Here is a 22,572-nt window from a genome sequence, read left to right on the forward strand (position 1 = left end):
CAAAGTCCTCTAGAAAAGAGGAAGGTGTCGCTTGCAGGGTGGTTTCAGCGGGTGGAGGGCTTTACCGGTGGCTGAAAATGAGGAACACTGGCCAGGAAGCACCCACCTGGAGAGGGGGCCACTGCCTCCGAGGGGTGGGTGGAAAGAGGATCCAGCACAGGCGGGAGTTTCCAGCCTGCACCCCACCTCCTGAGGAGGAAGGTGTGGAGGGGTGGGACCCGCAAACCAAACTGGGGGCACAGGCTGCATCCCCGCCAGCCAGCAGTGTCAGATTTCCTGGGCTGCTTGGTGCACTGGGTGGGGGGGGGCTGGGGTACCTTTTGTGGGCCTGGGTGGGGCCCTGCCAGGCCCCAGCTTCTGCAGGAGACCACTCTGTCTTCACACAGACTCCCTCAGCCTGATTCCAAAGTGCTCCAGCCTGTCCCCAGCTTCTGTTCCCACCAGTGTGGGTACCTCCCCAGGGTGGGAACCATCCCAGAGTAAGCCCTACGTTTTTCCCAGGGAGACCCAGGCCTCGGTTCATAAGAGGTTAAGGCTGTTCATTTCCTGCCTCTCTGTCCCCTCCTTCAGTTTAAGGAGAGGGGTGGATGCTGCTCCAGGTATGGGTGGCAGGTGAGTGCAGACGGGGTCTCGGAGGTAGAGACAAGGAGGGCAGGAGGAGGGTGTGGCCACCCCCGGGGTCCTAAGGCTTGTGTCCCAGGGGTGGGGCAGAACTTGAGGGTCCATGACTGGGAACCCTTTGTGAGCCCATCACAGGATGTCACCTCTCCTCCGAGCAACAGTGACTTACAAAGGTGGCTGGTACAGACGCCACCGCTCCTGGAAAGCTAGGTCATAAAGGCCATTAGGACTAAGCCCAGAGGAGGGCGTCCCAACACAGCCCAGAGCCGCGCTCTGCTCTGCAGCTGGGCTGCGCTGGCCCTCCCACCTCCACCCAGCCCTGCGACTGCCGGTGAAGTGGTCTCACGCCGAGCATGTGGCAGCCTTGACGCCCATGTGCGTCATCTGCTTCGTGAAGGCTCTGGTTCAAGTGTTCAAGATCTACTTGACGGCCAACTACACCGACAACTTCCGCAGCTGGCCGGTGGACTTCCGATGGGATGACGTGCGCGCCCCTGGCGCGGGTGGCAGCCATCACCGTGCGCTGACGTGCACTGCGGCTGTGGCCGGCGTGTGGCTGCTCCAGGATGCTGCGCTGGGTGCGCATGCGCCTACGAGGCCGCTGCGCGGGTCACGCAGCCAGTTGCAGTGCCTCCTGCAGCAGATCCGGGAGCTGCCCGGCCAGCTCGCCAGCTACGTGCTGGCCCACTCGCTGGGCCGCTGGCTTGTGTACCCCGGCTCCATGTTCCTGATGACCCAAGCGCTGATGCCACTGCTGCAGCAGGGCCAAGAGCGCCTCGTGGAGCGCCACCACGGCCGGCGGGCCAAGCTGGTGGCCAGTGACGGCAACGAGATTGACACCATGTTCATGGATCGCCGCCAGCACCCGGGCAGCCAGGGCCGCGGACTGCACCTGGTCATCTGCTGCGAAGGCAACGTGGGTTTCTACGAGATGGGCTGCCTGTCAGCGCCGCTGGAGGCTGGCTACTCGGTGCTGGGCTGGAACCACCCCGGCTTCGGGGCCAGCACCGGCGAGCCGTTCCCCCAGCACGATGCCAATGCCATGGACGTTGTGGTCAAGTACGCGATGCACCGCCTACACTTCCCACCCGCCCACGTGGTGATCTATGGCTGGTCCATTGGCGGTTTTACAGCCACCTGGGCCACTATGACCTACCCAGAGCTGGGTGCGCTGGTACTGGATGCCACCTTCGACGACCTTGTGCCCCTGGCCCTTAAGGTCATGCCCCAGAGCTGGAAGGGACTGGTGGTGCGCACCGTGCGCGAACACTTCAACTTCAATGTCGCTGACCAGCTGTGCAGCTACCCAGGGCCAGTGCTGCTGGTTCGGCGCACGCTGGACGACGTAGTCACCACCTCGGGCCCCCTGCGCCCCCTGGCGTCCGGAGACGTGGAGGGCAACCGCGGCAACGAGCTGCTTCTGCGCCTGCTGCAGCACCGCTACCCTGCTGTGATGGCCCGCGAAGGTCTAGCCGTCGTGGCTCGCTGGCTGCGCGCCAGCAGCCTGGCGCAGGAGGCCGCTCTCTATGCGCGCTACCGCGTGGACGACCAGTGGTGCCTGACACTGCTGCGCTCCTACTGCGCACGCTGCGAGGCCGAGCGGGACCACGGGCAGGCTTGGGAGCCGCACGGGCTCCCCTTCCCGTGGCAGGTGGGTCAAGGCTTGAGCCAACGGCGCCGCCGGCAGCTCGCACTGTTCCTGGCGCGCAAACACCTCAAGAACGTGGAGGCGACTCACTGCAGTCCACTGGAGCCCGAGGACTTCCAGCTGCCCTGGAGGCTGTAGCTGCAGCTCCTGTAGCAATTAGCTCTGTAGCATTTGCTTATCTTCAGGGACTCAGGACCGGTCCCCTCCCCAACCAGTAAAGCTGGCCTGCCCTGGGGATCCCGGCCTAGTGTCTAGGGCAGGGAGGGCACTCCCAGCTCCCTTTCTTCCGTCGGACACTTGGGCATGTCCCACTCTGCTCCTGACTCCTAAAGGGAATGCAAAGCTGACCCGAGTAATGGCAATGCTGTGTAATAGGGGCCTTGAACACTGTGGGGCCCTTGTGCCATTCTCCCAGCCTGGGTGACAGGGTGGCTCCAGGAAAGATGGGAGTTGAAAGGTTTGAACGAGTTGCCTATAGCTATGAAAGGACATTGATGAGTATAAAGCAGGTCTTAGCAGCTGGACCTTCCTGGACTGTGATGCCACGGCTCCACAGGGCCCCCTCCCCACATCCATTCCTGGCATCCACAAGAGGGGCTCGGTGGGACTGCGGACTCATAGGAGCGGGTGCACACAGGGCTGTGTCCAGGGGGAGCCACAGGCACACCTGCACAATCGCTCACCACTGGGCATCTGCTGAGCCAGGCCTGCCTCAGGGGAGCCACGCAGAACAACAGACAAGCTTCTCTGCTCCCCACTATCTGTGATGCAGTCACTTTCTGCCTGTCTGCCCTGGACTGTATGAAGCAGAGACTATGGGCTGTCCCCAGCCTCTGGGGACAGGCTGGCCAGGGTGGGTTGAGCAAGAAACTCTGGAAAACTGGAAATAGTCGAGTGGGGCAGACGTGTAATTGGCAGCACCAGAGCAGGACACGGCCATGATGCACCGGGGCAAGTACAAGCAGAGGTAGGTATGTATGGTGACGTAAACAGGGAGACGTCTGTGGGAGGTGGTGAGCTTTGAGCTGAGACAGAGAGGAGTTAGGTGAGGGAAGGGGCTTCCATGCCTGGGGGTCCAGTGGCTTGGCTGGCGGCAGAAGTACGCCCCCTGTACGGTCAGATCCCAAAAGCTTTGCGTAACATTGAAGAATTTGCTTCTAGGCACAAGTGGGAGACGAAGGGTATTTGTGGCAACTATCTGAACAGGCCTGGGTTGCCTGACGACCTCATACACCTCGCCTTTGGGAAGTCTGGCAAGTGAGGCTGTTGTTCCAGAGTCTGCTGGAAGCCCCTCCACTAGCTGAGTCGCCTGGGCAAGGCACCCTAACCTCAGTTTCCTCAACTGTACAGTAGGCTCCACCTGGCTCACGGGGTGGCTGAGACAAGCCGAGGACATCAGCGCACGCCGCACCGAACTGGCGAAGGGTGCGCTAGGCCCGGTGCCGGCGCGGGGACCCAGTCGCCTCCAGTCCGTTGAAGGCAGCAGGACAAGAGGTGCCTGCAGGACAAGAGGAGTGATCGCGGTCACGCCTTTTTCTGCGCAACCCTCAAACAAAAATCACCGTAAAAGGGCGCACTAAAATAAGAGAGCAGACTACCGGGAGAGGCAAACCCCAAAGTCGGGGGCCTCGGAGGGGTCGCCAGGGATCGGAATCTGACCGGTCAAGGTGCGTGAGCCCTGGCGCTCAGAGGCAGCGGGAAACCTGCCAGGGGCTTGGGTGGAGGGCTTCCGTGGCGCCATATTAGCCAGTCCTCCCACTTCCCACCTTCCCCGGGCTCTGCGTGCCATTCTACCTGCGTGTCTCGCTGGTGGAGCTGACCTGGGAGGGGCTCCCTCAGAATCCGGCCTTCCTTTCCGGCTTGGTCCTCAGCCTTGGCCAATCAGGTTGAAGTACATGGAGCGGGGCCAACAGCTCTCTTATTGGACAGAGCCTGTGGGGGAGGGACGAAGGCGGAGCGCGCGTCAAAGCGGAAGTGGGCCGTCGCGCCGCTGATTACGTAATGCCACGGCGGCTGAAGCGGTTCCGCTGGTTTGTGTGTGCGAGGAGAACGTCTCCCAGTGCTGCCCGTTCGGCGCCTGCACTCGCGACCCCGGCCCCGAGTCCAGCTGCGGCCGGGCCGCTGTCTGAACATGGACTCTACTGGCCAAGGTACGCTGCGGGCCTGGCGGGCCCACGCTCCGCTCCTCCCCAAGTCGCATCTCGGACTCTCGGCCCCCTGCTCTGCTCCCCCATCCCCCAACCCCGCGACCCCTCTCGGCTCCCAGGCCGTCGCGGCTTGAGTCTTCCGTTCCCAGCTTGGACCACCGCGAGGACTGGGTCCCCAACACCACCCTCCCCCCGGGCCCCAGAGCTTTGAGCTTCCTCACTGCAGTTCTCGTTAGGCTCCCGCCCTCTGTGCCTGTGTTGGGTTGTCAGAGACGTTCCCTCTGGACTTGAGTCACACCTTGCGAGGTGTGCGCGTCTCCCGGGGGACGGGGGAGTTGCGGAGGTGAAACCGTGCCCGTGTTCAGTGTGGCGCCCCTTGGGTGGCAACGCTCCTCGGAGCGCAGCCTATTCCGAGGTTGTCTCAGGAGGGGGAGGGCGCCGTGAGTTAGGGGCACACCCAGCGTACCCGGTCCGTTCCCAGACAGACACTGGACCAGTTTAAGATGGCCAATTGGAGTGGGTGTGGCGCAGGCCCAGGATATGCAAATCTCGGGAAGGTGATAAAGAGTCTGTCTCCCTTTATGAGGCTCTGAGGCAGGGGTATTTCTAAATGTCTGTGTTGGCATAACTGCACTGGATAATTTCAGGGTGCTCTTATAGTTCAGCATTATTTAAACGTTAGAATTCCTGGGTTCTGATAGTATTCTGTAGGTATTCCGCATTTGACGTCTACTTACAAAGTAGTTGAACGTCAAAAGCTCCCGCGGGGTCCTTGAGACGTTCAGGAGGCTTTTCACTGCTTGGTTTAGGTCCCTAGGTGGTTAAGCATCATAAGCACTGGATTCTGGTTGTGAGAATGTCCGAGAACCTTCACTGAGCACCTGCTGTGTGCCAGACATTGTATTAAGCTTGCTTTTCAAATGACCTTTTTCTGTTTTCAGAACAGCCCTTGGAGATTGGTACTCATATTGCTCAACTGCAGATTGTTGTATAGGGTTCGGGAGCCAGGGCCCACCCAGGCGAAGGACCCACCCATGCTCATTCTCTGTGGGTCCTTTGGTAAGACCTTTTCCTGCCCGCACCGCGTGTTGAGGCTGGTACCACACAGTGCCCAGCATGTTCAGCGAGTGCCCAGTTTCTGCCTGGGGGTGGCTTCCATGGGATCCAGTTTTAGCTTTCTAGTCAGAAACTATTTGAGAGCCCTCATTTATTTTTTCAAAATAGAGATTTCAAGGCGTTTACCAGATTTGAGTAGGTTCAACATAGTGGATACAGGTGACAAAGTAAAATCATGGAGGCTGATCCCAGTTAAAAACCTGAATGAGTTGATTTCACAGTGGACGTGCTTCATTTTGGGAACATTGCTTGAGCACCAAAGGAGCGTCCAGCTGGAGCGTGTGGGTGGAGCGTGAAGGGAACAAGATAGTGGGCTAAGTGGAGCATCTCTGGTTTTAAGTGCTTCCCATCTATGCTTAGCAGATAGGAGACAAACCTATCTGCAGTTAAAAGCGCTTTCCTTTCCTTCTCTCTAGCCCTTTATCCTTTTTACTTAGTTTACTTTTAAAGGTGCCAGATACCATACAGAGGCTGGGTCTTCACTGTGTGCTGGTCGAAGGGAAGGTGTTTTCAGGGCTGGTCGTGTAGAAGTGCTGAGATCAGCAGGAAAGACCTGCAGTAGCCCTCTGTGTCCTTGTGCGGTGGTTCGTAAGCTTGCAGCACGCAGGGAGAGTCACTTGACATGAAGGAGCATAGTGACTGTGGGAACTGCACCCAGCCTAGTGTAGCTGGGGTGTGTGCGGGCATGCCGCGGTCCTCGCAGAGTGGCATGTGCAGCGCGTGCTCCTTGAGTGTAATCATAGCGTGGGCACTGGCAGGTTAGCTGCTTGGAAAGTGGTGCCTGTGTTCACAGCGGTATTATGTTCCTTGGCTCTCGTAGTGCCTCGCAGCAAAGTTTTCCTGGCTCAGAAGATTTGTTCTCTCAGGGAAGCCAGCATTTCTAGGCCCTGAAGCGGCACCTGGGGTGGTGTGGGTGTGCTGCCCCCAGTAGGTGGCCTGGGCCATCCTCACAGAAGCTTCCAGAGAAGAGGCTTTGTTAGTGTCCTGATGTCTGTCCTTTCCCCCTTCCCTTCCGCCCCAGGGCTCCTCCATGACTCCTCCCTTGATGCGCTTTGTGGACTCATTTTGTCTCTGGCAGATATCAACCTGAATTCTCCTAACAAAGGTCTGCTGCCTGATGCCATGACAGATGTCCCTGTTGACACAGTGGGGGCCTCCCAGACACCTGCTGCCGAGGGTCTGACGGAAGCAGAGGAGGAAGAGCTCAGGGCTGAGCTCTTGAAGGTGCTGTGTCTGGGCCTGTGGGCCTGGGGTGACCGGGACTGGTGGCCTTCTCGGGCTTACGTGGGCCCTGAGGCTGGTGTGGCTCTGCAGAACGGGGAGGCTGTCCCCACGGCCCCACAGGAACTGCTCTTTGCAGTCCTGGCTTCGAGCCCAGCGTCTTATGGGCACTCCATGAGCAGCGTGTCCACGCAGGGGCGGCTGCTGTGCACAGGGCCACCCACTGGGAGAGTCTGTGTTGAAGTTAACGCCTCACGTTTTCAAACCCCGCAAATCTTACAGCCCGGGGTTTTAATTTCTTTTCCAAAAATACTTTTGTAAAAAGTGCTTTACCTGAGCTTTTCAAAGTGAGTGAGTCCCTTAAGTGGAAATAGGGGTTCAGGACAAAAGCCTCCAACTGTGATGTTTATTCCAACCAACTGCCAAGGGTACATTGCACTGTGGGACGCAGAGCCCGGTAGCAATAGCAGCTCAGTTGAGAATCCAGAGTCTGGGGACAGGAACTTGTTAGTGTCCCACCCGACTGTCCAGTCAGGCCTGTGCTTGTCAGAGGCCTCCCCCGTGTCTCCAGGGACACGCCTGGTCTTAACACACCATGGGTGCAGTCTGTGGTCTGGACAAACGGCCTTCAGCTCCAGGACCAGGTTGGACTCCAGGAAAGCCTGCAGTGGCTTCCTCAGTGAACAGCTGTTAGGAGGGGAGTCCGAGGACACACAGGCCTCGCCCTTCACCTTGGGGAGTCAGCCTGGCTACTGACACCACAAGGGCATTTTCGGAGTGGGTTGCGGGGGGGACCTCTTGGACCCCAAAGTTTCCAACCAGCCTGTCCCCAGGGCTGCTCTGCCTTGTGCCCTGGAGCCCTGCTGTCATCGAGTCTGAGTCGTTGCCGCCTGTGACTGGTGATGGTTTCTTTCAATGATTGGGTTGGCCAAAAAAGTCTGTTTAGTTTTTTCTGTAAAGTAAAAGGCACTTTTTTCATTTCTCCCGTAACTTTATTGATCTGTATGTTTTGAGCACATTGGCTGCCTCCTGCCGTTGGCTGGTAGAGGGTAGAGGCCGGGGTGCTGCCACGCATCCTCCCGTGGTGAGAGGGCCCCGTGGCAGAGAGTCATTTGGCCAAAATGTCAACGGAACTGAGGAACTTCGCAAACCACTTTGGACATGTTCGGTCAGTCGGCACCTTCTCCATACACTGCACAAGTCTGCACAAATCTTTTCTTGCATTTCAGTTGCATTTTTACCTTTCTTGAAATAATAAAGCAAAACATGCCAAAAATGCCACGTATCTTCCTCCATCTTCAATTTTAACATGGCTGCACTAAAATTCCCCAACTTTGTTGAGTTTAGAAAAAGTGTGTGTTGAGCCCTAGCTGCTGTGGCTCAGTGGATTGAGTGTCAAACTAGAAGGTCGCTGGTTGGATTCTCAGGGCACACGCGTGTTGTGGGTCAGGCCCTTGGTTTGGGGGGTGTGGAAGGCAACCGGCCAATGTATCGCTCACTGTCTCCTACATTGCTGTTTGTCTCTCTCTCTCTCCTTTCTCGTAACTCTAAAAGCAAATAAATCTCCAAAACACACTGATAGGACAACTGTCACACTACAACCTAACAAAATTGTTCCAATGACATTAAAGACAGCAAAGCACTACTAGAGCCATCGTGTGGAAAAAACAAACGAACTTTTTGGCCAACCCGATAATGTCTACCACAGAGTCTGGGGATGCACACAGCTCCAAGCTGCTTTCAGACCCTAGTCCAGATAAGCACCTTCTAGACAGAGGGGCTTTTCTCTTTAAGAGCAGCTGCTCACACGGGTGCCGGACACACTGAGAACCCCGAGGTTGTGGGGCTCTCTCTGGTGCTCCCTTCGAGCGTCCGCCCACTCAAACTACCTTAAACATAAGTGCCTTCACGCTTGGCTTTTGCCCAGGCTGGTAGCTGGCCTCAGGAATGCAGGCTTGCATACAACCCTGAGGGTTGTTTCTCTGTCCCCTGGGTCTCTGGCTACCCGTCCGACTGCCGGCTCTGCGTCCTTCTTGCTGCATAGGTGCTGCAGGTGGGGCTGGCTGCCGGGCTTCCTGACCGCTGTGCCCAGTCCTAGAGCAGAGACATCTGCTCTAGGCCTCGCTGAGTCATCTGCACGCAGGCAGATGGGGACAGGCAGCCCCGTGGGGACCACTGGGCCTGGGGGCCAGATGGCCCTGCGGAAGCTGTGGGCGCTGGTGCCGCCAAGAACCGCCAGCTGCCATTGCACTGTCCCGGGATGAGCCGTGTGACTCAGCGCCCTCCCGCGGCAGCGTGTGCAGTGCCGGCCACTTTCTGGGGCAGGGCAGCTGACCGTGTCCCCACGTGCTCCTGCAGGTGGAAGAGGAGATCGTCACTCTGCGCCAGGTTCTGGCCGCCAAGGAGAGGCACTGTGGCGAGCTGAGGCGGAAGCTGGGCCTCTCGGCCCTGGAGGGCCTGAAGCAGAACCTGACCCGCAGCTGGCACGACGTGCAGGGCTCTCCCGCGTAGGTACCCGCTCTGCCCAGCGGCCCTGGGGGCGGGGCTGGGAGCGAGCTTGCCTGGCCGGCAGTGGCTGCCGGGGGCCCAGTGTCTTCGAGTCCACAGCAGTGCTTCCGTGTTCCCGGAGCTCAGGGCCTGCGCTGGGCAGGAGGCAGGTGGACACAGCCAGCTGTCCCAGTGGACGTGGACGTGGGTGCATTTCAGGGTCTGAATTTGAGAGAAGCCTCGTTACGTCCTGGATGAGACCTGCTCTCCTGCAGTCCCCGAAGCTTAGCAGTTGCTCAGGCGGACGTGAACCCTTCGGAGTGTGATGTGGTCACAACCCCAGGCCCTCTGAACCTGGCGTTATGGGCTCTCCGAACTTGGGGAGTGTAGCTCCGGGCTACTGACCCCATGTCCTCCGAGGTGGGGGTGGGAATGCTGCCCCTACCAAACATGCCAGGTCCCCACAGAAAGGCAGGTTCATGCCATTTCATAAATCTGACCTGTGAAAAGTCTGCTTCGCTGAGGTCACGGGTTTTTGAGTCTCAGAGGGCAATTGTCACAGAAGTATTTTGGGGACACAGGCTGTTCACCTCCTGCCCTTCACAGCCCCATGTTCCCAAGGGCCATCCTAAATGGATGGGCCCGGCGGGGAAGCTGGTCCCCTCTGCCACCGCCTCCCCTGGGGTCTGCCTGCAGTTTGAGACCCGAGGGGAGACGGTCTCCCCGTGACTCACCACCAACTTTCCCTTGTAGCTACGTGAGGACTTCCGAGACGCTCGGAGAGTGGAGCGAGAGAGTGAGCCAGTCGGACCTGTGAGTGCCTCTGCCCTCAGCGCCTGTCTCGCTCTTCCTGCTCTCCTCCCAACCCCCTCCGCACACACCCAGTGCGGTTTTCGGGCTGTTCTCTTTCTCATCTGCTCTTCCCTCCCAACACAAATGAAACTGCCTCACACTCTGGAGCAGGGCTCAGTCCTTGAAGGGGTCCAGCCCCAGCTGGTTGTGGCAGTGAGTGTAGGAAGAGTGCAGCTGGGCTGGGCCTTCGGGGCCATGTTAGGCAGCACTTCCAGATTGGTGCATGGCTGTCAGTGGCAGGTCACAGTGCCGACTTCATCTGGAAACAGTCTCAGGAGTTGTCCAGGGAGACCAGTTGTTCGCCGTCTCGGAGCAGTGCCGTCCCGAACAGGCCCCCCGCGAGGAGCTGGGGCCCTGGGTCTGCTTTGCCAGGAGTGGCTGCCCCCTGGGTCTCCCCACCTTCCGTTACGGGAAAGTTGTCGTGGAGTGACGCTCCCAGGCTAGAGGCGTTTCTATGGTGACTGCCCAGGAGGAGGGCGGCACAGCCCTGGTGGTGTGCCTCCTCTGGGGGAAGGAGCCCTGGGGTGCCCGGCCAGTGTCCCTGGGTCCCGCCACAGGACAATTGGCACAGTGCCTGGCCGGGCGGGTGCAGCAGTCTGAACCCATCTCCTTGCCCACAGTGCTACAGGCCCTGGAGTGGGGCTGGGGGACACTTCCGAGTGCAACTACGCTGTTGATGGCGAAACGGTTGCCCCACGGGTTCTTCCTGCTGGGTACTCTCAGCGAGCGCCACCCTAAGGGTGGCCCCACACCGGGGCCCCACGGCAGCACCTGACTCAGGAGGCCTCTCTGCCGGGGGTGGTGGCAGTAGGGACAGGAAGCTCTGCAGAACATTCGCTGAGCACAGGGGAGGCCTTGCCCATCCAGAAGGCACTGCTCCAGGCCCGCCCACTGAGGACCAGGGACCTGCCTTTCCCACAGTGGCTTTGTTCTCAGTTCCTCCTTTGCGGTGGGAGCAGGAGCCCAGCAGCCAGGTGGCCTGGTTGGCTCTCATTGGGTCTCGCCGTACTCAGGAGTGAGGACTTCTGGAGTGTGGCCACGTGTGCCCACCCGCATGGAGCTTGGGGCGGCCCCAGAGGAGGTGGGCGTTTCTCAGGGCTCTACTCCGGTGCTCTCCCACAAGGTGGGAGTGATGCCCAAAGCCGTGCCAGCCGGTGCGTGCGGCTCCACAGGGTGCTGTCCTCCATGCCACCCCAGGGGGCCCTGTGTGTCTCCGCAGATTCCCAGTGCGGGCCCCCACATGGCCTCTCTGACTTGTGTCCCAGCCTGGCTGTGTGGGCACAAGTGGAGGCTTGGTGTGGCTCTGTCCCTAAACCCCCCCGCGTCCACCCGGCTCACTGTGGCACACCCAGAATGTCACCATGGCCTCCCAAGCTCGTCCTCCCAGGGAAGGCTGGGTTTGGAGGCAGGTCGTGAGTCCATATTTCTGAAAGGAGATGTCTCTCGTCCTCTGCCCTTGCACCTGGTGTGTTTTAGTCAATGCCATGGCTGCAGGTGCACAGAAGGCTGTTTTTTACAGGTGACGTTATTAACGTTCTGTGAAGTGAAAGCATTTCATCAGCCTAGGTCTGGGGGCAGGCCTGGGCTCGGCAGGTACTGCGAGTCCCCAGGGAAGGCACAGTGGCCTTCCTTGACAGGTAGTGCTGTGGGTCCCAACTGCCATGGTCTGGCTGGACCCCGAGACAACTCGTGGTGTGGGTGGCGGCTCCAGGCTGAGATGGGTCTGAGGGCCAGCTTGGGCAGGCTGAGGGTTCAGGAGGGGGGCAGCGGGCACTCTCAGGGCCCCCAGCAGGCAGCCGTGCAGAGTGAATGGCGGGAGGGGCTCAGGAGACCAACCCACTGCCGGTGCCCTCTGACCCTGTGGGCATGCCGGCAGGCCCTGTGTCGGCTGGCATCCTGAGAGCCTGGGTGTCTCAAGCCATTGTTCTGTGGCCCCAGGTCGACCAGAAGGGAGCTCTTGGGTTCAGGCTGCTGGGATGTGTCCATGGCAGCATCCGGAGGGGGGCCGAGGGCCCAGGCCTGAGCTCTCTGGGTTGGCCCGTCGTGTCCTCCCTGTGAACCAGGGCCAGCCCTGGGACTGAGAACAGTAGCATGAGGGGGGTTCCCGCGGTTCTGAGCAGACGCAGTGACAGCGAGGCAGGTGGCATTGGGAGGGGCCTCAGCCTCAGACGGCCGCCACCGCTGCCTGGGCTGCACGCCCTGACGGGACTGGGCCGCAGGGGCCGTCTCTCAGGCGACAGTGGGGGGGAGCTTCCTGTGGGCACTGGCTGGAAGCCTGGGGGATGTTTCTGGCTTCGGCCCCAGACCTGCTACAGCCCCGCTACAGCCCCAGGTGCTGTTTCCGCAGAGCCAGAGTCGCGAGCAGACGAGAGTGTGGGGCTAGTGGTTCTGAGAGAGGCGGAGGAGCTGTTGAGTCCGCGTGAGGTCAGGGCTCCGGGCTCCCGGCTGCTGTGGCTCTGTGGATGGAGCGCTGGCCTGCAAACTGACCGAAGCGTCACCAGTTTGATTCCCAGTCAGGGCAGGTTGCCTGGGTTGCAGGCCACATCCCCAGTAGGGGGCGTGCGAGAGGCAACCACACATTGGTGTTTCTTTCCCTCTCTTTTTCTCTCCCTTCCCCTCTCTCTAAAAAGAAAAATAAAAAATCTTTAAAGCAAAACAAAACAACTCAGGGCTGCTTCAGGCCATGGCCTGTGGTGCTGCTTCCTTCTGGGGCCCCCACGGGGCTCAGGCAGGGTTCCTGCCAGGCATCCCGCAGCTCTGTGCCATCTGGGCGCCGTGGTCCTTGGCTGCGGATGCGGGTGGTGGGTGCTCCTTGGGCTTGGTGGGTTTAACTGTGTCTTTTCTTCCCAGCTACAAGAAGACTCAGGAGACACTCTCTCAGGCAGGACAGAGGACTTCAGCTGCCCTGTCCACCGTGGGCTCTGCCATCAGCAGGAAGCTTGGGGACATGAGGTAAGGCCCCACCCTCTGCCACTGCCACTCTGCCCTGAGGCCTGGGCCAGTCAGCTGAGGTTTTCGGGGTGTCTGATCTCTAGAGCAGGGGTGTCCAACCGCAGCCTAGGATGGCTGTGAACATGGCCAAACACAAAAGCGTAAATTTACTTAAAACGTTAGGATGTGGGTTTTTGTTTCTTTGTGATTACGTGTTGCAGTGTCATGTAGAATACATGTATGTGCTTGCCACTTGTACACGTGTGTGCCTTCAGCTCTACGGCAGTGCTTGGCCTCCAGCATGTCCTCTTCCCAGCGCGGGCGTGGAGCCCGCACCACCAGGCGCTGCCTGTGCTTGGGGCGCGTTGGCGAGGCGGCGCCTTTCGTAATAGAAGCACATGCAGCCCCTTGTTGTTGCTGCGTTTCAGCCCCGCATGGCTTCTGCAGCGTCTCAGAACGAAAAAGAGAGTGGCTACAGGTGCAGAACGGTTGCTCAGTTAGAAGGGGACGCGTGGCCGCTTGTCTGTGGAGGCAAGTCATAAGGCATTCTGCCGCATTCGGAGGGATTTGTGCGGACTTGTGCATGTTTCGAGGACTGCCGTTTGAAAAGCTGCCACATTCAATGTGCGTGAAGGGTTGTGTCGGAAGGATAAAATAGTGGAATAGAAAAAAGTATCTTCTCAGCAAAATTTTTTTTAAAAAGTTACAACTCGGGTGGATTCCATTGTAAAAGCTACTTGTGTGGAAGCACGTTTAATAGCAAAAAAGTTGGAAGCATGTACTGACCGTGACTTTGTTAAGTGCAGAGGAAGCGTGGCCGGCGTGATGTGCCCCAAAAGACGGGGATGTTTCTCAGATCGGCCCGTCTCACCGGACTGCAGCCGGGCGAGTTGCAGAAGCTGGAGAATCTGGTGAAAGATGTTTGGCGAGTGAAGCTGTGGGTGTTCGTACTGATGCCACGTACACGGCTCACTGGCCATTTTCATTAGAGGTGTTGACGCGGGTGTGAGGTCACTGAAGAAGTGGGTCGTTAGTGCCACTGAAAGACAAAACGGGATCCAGAGATGTGCGTGCAGCAGTGAGACGTGCGCTAAAGCGACTTCCTTTGCCCGCTGTTCGCACGTCTGGTGCAGTCACTGTGGCAGGTGCCCCAGCGGCGGTGCAGGCGGGGGGCGGGGGGGCTGGTAAAGCTGACAGAAGACGGTATGATTGCTGCCCAAACTGGCGTTCCATGAAGTGTCATCCCGCTGTATGTCAAGAAAATTTACGCACAAAAGCTTTAAAAATGGATAACGTCACGCAAATCATCAGGACTGAATTTCGTAAGAGTCGAGGGACTGAGTCAGTGCCAGGGATTCCTTCGAAGCTCTGACGCCGACTGCGGTGACGCCACTCACTTTTCGGAACCACGGTGGCCCGGTCCAGGCCGAACACTGAAAAGGCGTTGTGATTTGCAGCACGTTGTCAAGTCGCCCATGGTGTCAAAACACAAATTGACGACGAAAACTGGCTGACAGATGTAGCGTTTTGGGTGGATTTAAATGAGTTACACAGGCGTCGTCCGGGTGAAAGCAGCGCATCGATACCATGTTTCAAACCGGAAGAGCGTTCCCAGCGAAGCTGTGGGCGAGCTCAGACTCAGGCAGACGACCCAGGCATTCCACCCCGTTGGCTAAACACAGCCCGTGACTAGCGAAGACGCGCAGCCTTGCTTTTCGATTTGATGCGAGGGTTGGAAAGCAGATCTCAAGATTTCTGGGAAAAATCAACACTTCGCTGTGTCTGTGGCTCCTTTTCGGTGGACATCAACACGTGGCCGGCTGGTTTTCAGAGGGGATGCGCAGAGGAGCAGTCTGACGTGCAGCCTGGAGGAAGCTCCTTTGTCGAGTCTCGTTGCAGGTCCTGTCCTCCCAGAGACAGACACCCCTTGCTTCCCGGCCACCCTCAGGCCGCGGCACCTGCACGTGCGAGCAACCGCTCTCGAGAACGAAGCACGAGAACGAAGCACGTCAAGGGTAAAGTCAGAGCCAGCGGGTCGGAGGAGCCGCGGGAGAGCCCCTGGGACTCGCAGCGCTTCTGTTGTGCCAGCCGCAGGCGCGCTGGTTCTGCCTGCAGTGCCACACACCCACCGGTGTGACGCGGCCTCCCGTCCTTTCATAATGAAAACGTAGAACTTGTTCGTCGGTGACGTTTCACTGCTCAGATGTGGACACCCCCGTGTCTGATCGCACACTGGGGCCTGCTCGCCGGTTTCGAAGGGTTGCCGGGAGGCTGCTGCGTACTTGGGGTGGCCCAATTTATTGGGTTTAATTTGCACACGAATGCAGGTGCAGCTCATTAGTCACTGTCAGGCCGTAAGGATCAAACAGTAGATAGCATACAAAGAACTATCAACTAAGAGGCTATAAAACTTTGGGAAACAAACCCATTTCCTGCTCAAACCTTTATCAATTGAGAGCATTCTGAGCAAGGCAGGCTTCCCAGGATTTTCCATATCCTTTCTCAGGCCTGATCACCCGGGCAGCCCGCCCTTTCCAGCACAGGGCTGCACCGCCCTCTGTCATTGTTTCAGGCTTAAATCAGGCAGAGGAGGCAGATAGCCAAGGAATTTTCGGAGCCTTCTCCCTCTTGCGGGCTTGGGAGTCAGGTTTCGTCAAAGCTGAGAGGCAAGGGTCCATCACTCCTTTTCTCCATGTCCCCCCAAGTTTTTCCCTGGGGCCTCAACGAGATCATACCTGTCTCAGGTGGTTCCCCCCTTGGGGAATCCTCCGTGTCATTGGCTAACTGATCAAGCATTGGGGGCCAGTTATGGAAAGAGGAGCAGAAGCGGCGCCCCTGGCAGGGGGATAAGCTTTGTCTCCTTAGTGACTTATGGTCTGAAGGTCACTCACTCAGTCTTAGCCATGATGTGGGGGTTACAGCTCCTGAAACCAGGCAGGGCGGCTCCCAGCACTGCCCAGCTGGTCTGGGAACCCTCGTTTGGAGGCATCTCTGGGACACCTGTGGAGGGCAGTCCTTGGGGCCTCTGCAAACATCTGAGACCCGGGAGGGTGGCGCTGCTCCTCGAGGTTCTGTGGGAAAAGAGTGACTCTGTCCTGGGGGTTGGTGTTTGGGTGGACAGGTGTGTGAGCAGGCTGGCCACCAGGACCTGTCCTGGACAGGCTTTCGTTTTCTTTGGGAACTGTGCTCGGCCCAGGTTGAACGCTGGGGCTCTGGCTGAATGTGTTGTGCAAGGCTGACCAGACCCTCATGGCCACCAGAGGTGGCTCTTGAACATGGCCTGGGCCCAGGGAGTGTGGCGTGGCCCAGGCACCCACTGGGCTGTGGGGCAGCACCTACACTCAGCTGTGCCCTTGGCTGGGACAAGATGGAGGTCAGTGAGGGGCAGTGAGGGTCCAGGTCGGGCCCCACCCTTGGGGTCACGCCCCCTTATTCCCTGTGTCAGGAAATGCCCCCTTGCAGCGTCTCCATGCCCTGGGAGAATCACGGGGGGTGTTGCTGGGGGTGGGAGTGGGCTTGGCATGCTGGGAGCCGCCACACTCTGACCCTTCACCCCCGCCCTGTTTGGGTTTGGTGTTTCCGCACCCACTGGCCCGGTGGTAGCCACTCAGCCAGAGACAAGACAAATGCTAACACTTGGGGACCACACCACCCAGCGCAAGGTGGCTTCTGCCAGTGCCCTGCTCACCTTTCTTGTGTGTGTTTGATGTGACTCCCCCCTAACTCTGTGTTTGAGAGCCCTCAAACGGGTAGGGAAGCCGAGCAGTCGGTGGGTGGACTGTTCCCTCTGGGCCCTCGCACCCCCGGGGCTCTGGCTGAGCTCCTGAGCATCGGCTGGGGGGGTCCTATGGGTCACCCTATAAATGCAGGCCTTGCCCAGTGCAGCTGTGACGTGGACACCCAAGGACCCCCGCACACTGTGGCTCTGCACTGCCAGCCAGGGGGGTGTGTGACAGCTCCTCCTGCAGGCCTCCCCCACTTGGCCAGTGCTCACCTGGGTGTGTTCCCATAGTGCATCTCATTTGACGTTAGATGGGACACTGCCACAGCTGTGAATTGGGACACCTGCTTGGGCCACCTGAGCTGTGCTGTGCTAAGCCCAGTGATAGACGGACAACACTGCTGGTGGCCTGGCCTCGTTTCCAGGGACTGCTGAGGTTGGCCAGCTGCCCCTGTACCATCAGAGTGAGCAGTGTGTCAGGTTGTGCCTGTCACTTCCTCAAGTGCTGGTGTGACACCAGGTGTCTGCTGGGTCCCTGTGCCTCCTCCGCTGGGGACATGCAGCTCACTCGCCCTGAGGGGTGGTCTGCACGGCCCGCCGCCCTGGGAGGCCCCACGTGTCCATCTCTCTGCTCAGAGACTAGTGGCCCAGCCGGTAGTGAGCTCGCTTCTCATCTCAGCCAAGGCGGCTTCTTGAACCGGGTTCCTGTTCGCTCCTGTGCTCTGTGTGCATGGGCCGGTCTCCGGGGGGCCAGGTGGGGCTTGAGGTGCTGGGGGAGGTTGACCTGTTTTCCAGTGTGTCTTGCCCTGGGGACTCTTCATCTCCCAGGGGTGCTGTGAACTCTGACCTCTCAGGGTGGCCCCATTGTCTCCCCACATGTTTCAGCTGGTTGAGGCTGAGGCCCATTACCTTCCTTGGTTTCGAGTTCCTGGTTTCGAGCTCACCACCTGAATGGCAGTCAGGTTCGGGGAAGTGCAGGCTGGTCGCTTAGGGCTGGGACCCTAACGGGCATCAAAGTGTCAGAGGTGGGGCTCGGCAGCTGCCAGAGCTAGAGGCCTGGCTGGAGCTGAGATGCCCATGTGCTCGTGGGCGTGAGGCGGGGGAGGAGGGGGGCTGGGCGTGGCCCTGCTGCCCACGGGGTGAGGACACAGCAGGCCCTGCGAGTGGGCCTGTGTTGCTCCCACGACGTCCACGTTGGGGCGGCCTTGAGTGGTAGGGGCGGCACGCTGGGCTGGGCAGTGAGGAGGTGACCGTGTCCCTCCCTGGCCCTGCCCTCTGACACATGCTCGTTTCTGGGTGGCTTCTGTCATCCGTGGCGGTGGACCCGGAGTGCAAAGAGCTCAGGTCTGAGGGTCCCAACTCCTCTTGCTGTGTGTGCGTGCACACAGTGTGGGTACATGCACACAGTGTGTGTACATGCACGCAGTGTGTCAGCTGAGTGCGGCTGCCCTGGCTGCAGGTGGCGGAGCCCACCGGGTGCACCCCATGCTGTGGGGCTCCTTCCCTGCAGCCTGCAAAGGGCTGTGGACATGCGGGTACCCAGGGGAGCGGCGCTGCTGGGCTGCACACCTGGCCGTCGTGTGCCGTGCGGGGCTGAGCGGAGGGGCTGGGTGGGCACTGGCCTTTACCTAACCCGCCTTTCTTCTCTCCTCCTGCTGCGTTGGCCAGGGCCCGTCCATTCCCTCATTCCTTTAGGTAAGACTGGGCACCCGCGTGGGTGGCCCCTGTGCCTCAGGGCACGGGACTGCCAGCCTGTGGGGTGCTGTGACGGGTGAAGGTGCTGAGGGTCTGGGAACTGCCCGATGTGGCCCTTTCCTAGCACAGCAGGGCCAGCGCTGGCCACGTGTAAGAACACAGGGTGGCTTCTTGAACCGGGTTCCTGTGGCTTGTCTCTAGCCAAGTGACCCATGCAGGTCGTCTCCCTGACAGTGACGTGTGCCTACCTGGGCGCTGTTGCTGTCCTGCTCTGACCAGCCCCCGGAGCACGTCCGTCTAAGCACTCCCCGAGGGGACTCTGCGAGAGCCATGTTTATGGGGTGGGGCGGGCGCACCCTGGGCCATCCTACTCCAGGCCGAGTTTCTCCGGTGGGGACCTGAGACTCTCGCTGCCCCAGGGTCCCAGCGGGACCCATCTGGTGTGTGGGACCCATCCGAGTGGCTCTGGCTCTCAAGGCTCACACTCCTGGCTCGGAGGTCTGGAGCCCAAATCCAGAACAGTCTCTGATTTTATGCGCTTTTAATTCACTTGATCTGGGGGATTCTTCTGTGGCCAAAAAGTCATTTAACTTACTGTGAAGTCAAGTAAGGACACCTGGCCACCACATGTTCCAGAAGCTTCTCTAAAGCTCCGGCAGTCCCCCTCCAAAGCACTGCACTTCGGGACCACTTTGGAGGGAGAAGGGAGCCTTGGGCTGCATGTTCCACCTGGCGAGAGGCTTCCAAGGCCTCCTTTCTGTTTATCCCCATGGTGCTGGGGTCAGGGTCCTGTTACCCCCCCATGCAAAGCCCCGTGAAGGCCAGTCTATCCTCGCTTTAACTCTTGCTTCCTTCTCTGCTTTTACCATGCTTCCAAGCAGCAGCTACTCCATCCGCCACTCGATAAGCATGCCAGCCATGAGGTAATGTATGCTTTCGCCCAGAGGCTCTCAGAGCAGGGTGGGGGCGGATGGGAGCAGATGGCTTCCCGCTGCCCTGAGTGAGGCCCGCCTTTCCCCTGGTGGCCATCTCCTTTCAGATAAGGACTGGGAAAGACCCCTCCTAGGCCAAAGAGCTAGCGGGGGCAAGGCTCAGAGGAGACCTCCACGCTCCATCCAGAACCTTCCAGGGCTGCCCGTAGGGGCAGGCTGGGGTGGGGTGGAGAGGCCCCCTTGCACGCCTGGTGCCCAGAGGCTGCAGCCGCCTGCAGGCCTTTTGGGGAGACTGTTCTGTCTGCTCTCTGGCCAGTCCCCCCCAAGGAGTCCAACCCTATGAAAGGACTAGCAGCTGCCACACTGCAGAGCTCGCTGGGGGTCCCTGCCTGGGGGTCCCTGCCTGGGCGTGCGGCCCGCGGGGCCTGGGGACCATGGTTGTGTAGGAGGGTGCCGGTGGGAGTGGGACTGCTTGCGCTCTCCTCCTGCCTCCTCACCGCTCTCTGGTCCTGGGTGCCGTGGGGTCCCTTTGGCTACATTCCAAACACGCGTGTGGAGCACACACCCGGTGGTCCCTTCCCCAGCACAGGTGCTTCGAGGGCGTAGCAGAAATGCACCTGTGTCCACCTGCGGCCCAGGCGAGGCGGTCTGCAGCTCCCCCACGTGAAGCCTGGGTCTCTCCAGCTGGTGGCCGGCAGGTCGTGTCCTTGTGGTCAGCAGGTGTGGCCAACCTGGCTGGGACCTGGTGATGCCTCCTAAATGGCCTTGGCTGGGTTCTGTGGAAGGGGTGCCTCACCCCTTCTTTTGGCAGGTCTTGTTTTTGTAGCGAGACCTCAGGGTGGTTGGGGCTCTTTGTGGTGGACAACCCCAATCTTGAGGCCCTGGCGTCCAGGGGCAGCACAGCCGTGGGCCCCTCATACTGACCTCTGCTTCCTCTTCCGTTAAAGGAACTCTGCTACCTTCAAGTCACTTGAAGACCGAGTTGGGACCATAAAGGTAACTGCCTGGATCGTTTGCTTCTCTTAGTGGGGACCTGTCACTCGAGTGGACCCATTTAGTTGTTGTAGATTTGCGCAGAGAGCCCTGGGCCTGTTCTAATTTTCTTAGAGGGGACCTGCAGCGACACCCCAGTGTGACTTTGACACAGTCAGGTGGAGAGCAGTCCACCCCACAGAGACCCCTGTGGTGCCCACCCTGTGCCCGCCCCTCCCCAACACCCACTGGCCTCCTCTCCAGGTCCATAGTTCTGCAACCCAAGGAAGTTGCAAGTGGAGCTGTACAGCGAGCAGCCATTTGGGACGAGCTCGCTCTCGTCGCTGCAGAGTCCTGGGAGTCAGGCGCAGCCTGTGGCCCGTGTCAGTGGCACCTTCCTTTCTTTTGCTTAGCGCTCACGTTCCGTAAACTCATGTAGCGGTGTGAACGGCTCCTGGCAGGTGCCTGGGGTCTCCGGGCCCCATGTGCACTGCCTCATGTTAGTCCTTCTGGTCTTTTTCCATCTGCAGTCGAAGGTGGTGGGCGGCAGAGAGAATGGCAATGATGGCCTTCCCTCCCCAGCCGGGAGTGGCGACAAGCCCCTGCCTGGTCACGAGCCCTTCTAAGCCTGAAGCAGCCCTGCTGCCACGGAGCTGGCGCAGCACCCCTCTTCACGGCGCCCCCTCCCCCCTCCCCCCCGTGCGGTGGAGTGGCAGCGGCTGCGGAGGACGCATGGAGCAACTTTGAGGACAGTTGTGCCACCCACATGTGGACAGGCCTCTGCACCACATGTCCAAGGAACGGTCCTGTACACCGATGCTTCTCACTAAAGTTGTTAGATGCAGCAGATCACTGTGCCATCCTCCTGGGGGCAGAAAGTGGACCGGGCAGGGCCGAGCTGCGCACTCCCTGTGGCGGCCTTGTTCATCTGCACGCGCCGCCGGGGAAGAGGGGCCGGGACCACACCGCTGGTGGTGGGCGAACCCTGCCTTCCCTGCTCTGGGGGTCCAGAAGCCCGCCCAGCCTGTAGACGCCCTTCAGAATGCTGAACAAGGAGATCATCCGCCCTCTGAAACCCTCCGCCAAAATGCTGGCTGTCAGCCGCTGCCTGATTGTTACACTAATGACCCAGCTTAACTAAAGCAAATTCTTTATTTTTTAAATGCAGTGGGTTTTTTCAAAATTTAAAGCTAAGCAAAGCAGCTTTACTCTCGTAGTTAGAGAACATTATCTGGACTCACGCTGAAATACAAGCCTTACATCACTTCATGCTGTGTTTGTAATGTTTATATGTAGAGTGAGAGCCCTTCAGCAGGCTCTGTGCATCTCACAGAATTCTTCATCCGCCTGCCTCTGCCAGTGGTGACCCCGTCAACACACTGTACTCTAGCATGCGTGGCTCTTGCCCCTTGCTCTTCTCAAGGCCCTGGCAGCTCCCACTGGCGCAGGCTCCTGGGCCCATGGGTTGGGGGGGGAGAGTCACGCCCCAGTGCCACCACACTGCCCTCATGGGGGCCGGGCCTCACCAGGCCCTGCCTGTTTGCTGCACACCCGGGACACCGGGAAGCATAGGGGCTGGGTGGGGCTGGGCATGGGGTCCACTGGACCTCCGCTGCCACCTCTCAGGAGCTGCAAAGACCTCTCCCCTTCTGAAGCTGCCACACCCCAGCAGCCTCTCACCAGTGTCCCAGGTGTCAGGTGTGTTTGGAGGGGCAGCTTGTGCCTTACTGGCTCTCCGAGGGCCCAGACCTCACCTGCATGTGACCTGTGCACCCTGGGGAACTGCTGTCCGTGCTCACATTCCATTCCTCCTCCAGAGTTAAAACTCTCCAGTGGGGTGTGGTAGGAGGCGGGATGCAGGGCTCCTAGCTGATTGGTCTCCATACACAGTGGGCACTCTGTCAATAAAGCATTCCTTTGGGAGAACGTGCACTTCATGTCGTGTGGTGTGTCGTACTTTGTTCAGGACAGTGGCGCACACTGAGGACAAGGTTCCTGTTGTCATGGGCCTGGCCCTAGGGAGAGGCAGGGAGGAAATGCATGATCTCAGACATGGATTGCAGATCTTCAATGCTGAGAGGAAAACAGCGCGTGAGAGCGTATAAAGGTGAACCTGTGCGCTCTCCTCGGAAGGGGCCAGGTTACAGGCTGGGGTAGGGCTTCGCTGCTGGTGTTGAGCAGGCAGCTGGGATTTGCCCTGAGGAAGCTGTCCGAACTCCCTGAACATCA

The 22,572-nt window shown here is 59.4% G+C and overlaps 2 protein-coding genes across 7 annotated transcripts; both read left to right on the forward strand.

Moving 5' to 3' along the window:
- Nucleotides 1–850: 850 nt before the first annotated feature.
- ABHD16B (abhydrolase domain containing 16B) lies at nucleotides 851–2,407 on the forward strand. Its single transcript, XM_037060096.1, has one exon. It carries the CDS (start codon nucleotides 995–997, stop codon nucleotides 2,405–2,407), a length of 1,413 nt encoding a protein of 470 aa, XP_036915991.1. The 5' UTR covers nucleotides 851–994.
- A 1,865-nt stretch (nucleotides 2,408–4,272) lies between these two features.
- On the forward strand, nucleotides 4,273–22,265 carry TPD52L2 (TPD52 like 2). Of its 6 annotated transcripts, XM_037060109.1 has the most exons (9): nucleotides 4,273–4,419; nucleotides 6,611–6,756; nucleotides 9,112–9,260; nucleotides 9,994–10,053; nucleotides 12,943–13,044; nucleotides 18,413–18,439; nucleotides 19,321–19,362; nucleotides 20,319–20,367; nucleotides 20,874–22,265. In XM_037060109.1, the coding sequence occupies exons 1-9, from the start codon at nucleotides 4,401–4,403 to the stop codon at nucleotides 20,967–20,969; spliced, it is 690 nt and encodes a 229-aa protein (XP_036916004.1). In that variant the 5' UTR covers nucleotides 4,273–4,400; the 3' UTR covers nucleotides 20,970–22,265. The 6 variants fall into 6 exon arrangements, with proteins under 6 accessions (XP_036916004.1, XP_036916005.1, XP_036916006.1 ...); XM_037060110.1 differs by lacking the exon at nucleotides 18,413–18,439; XM_037060111.1 differs by lacking the exon at nucleotides 9,994–10,053.
- The last annotated feature ends 307 nt before the right edge of the window (nucleotides 22,266–22,572 follow it).

Source organism: Sturnira hondurensis, unplaced genomic scaffold (genome assembly GCF_014824575.4).
Source record: "Sturnira hondurensis isolate 20B ecotype Veracruz unplaced genomic scaffold, ASM1482457v3 Scaffold0011378, whole genome shotgun sequence".
NCBI lineage: Eukaryota > Metazoa > Chordata > Mammalia > Chiroptera > Phyllostomidae > Sturnira > Sturnira hondurensis.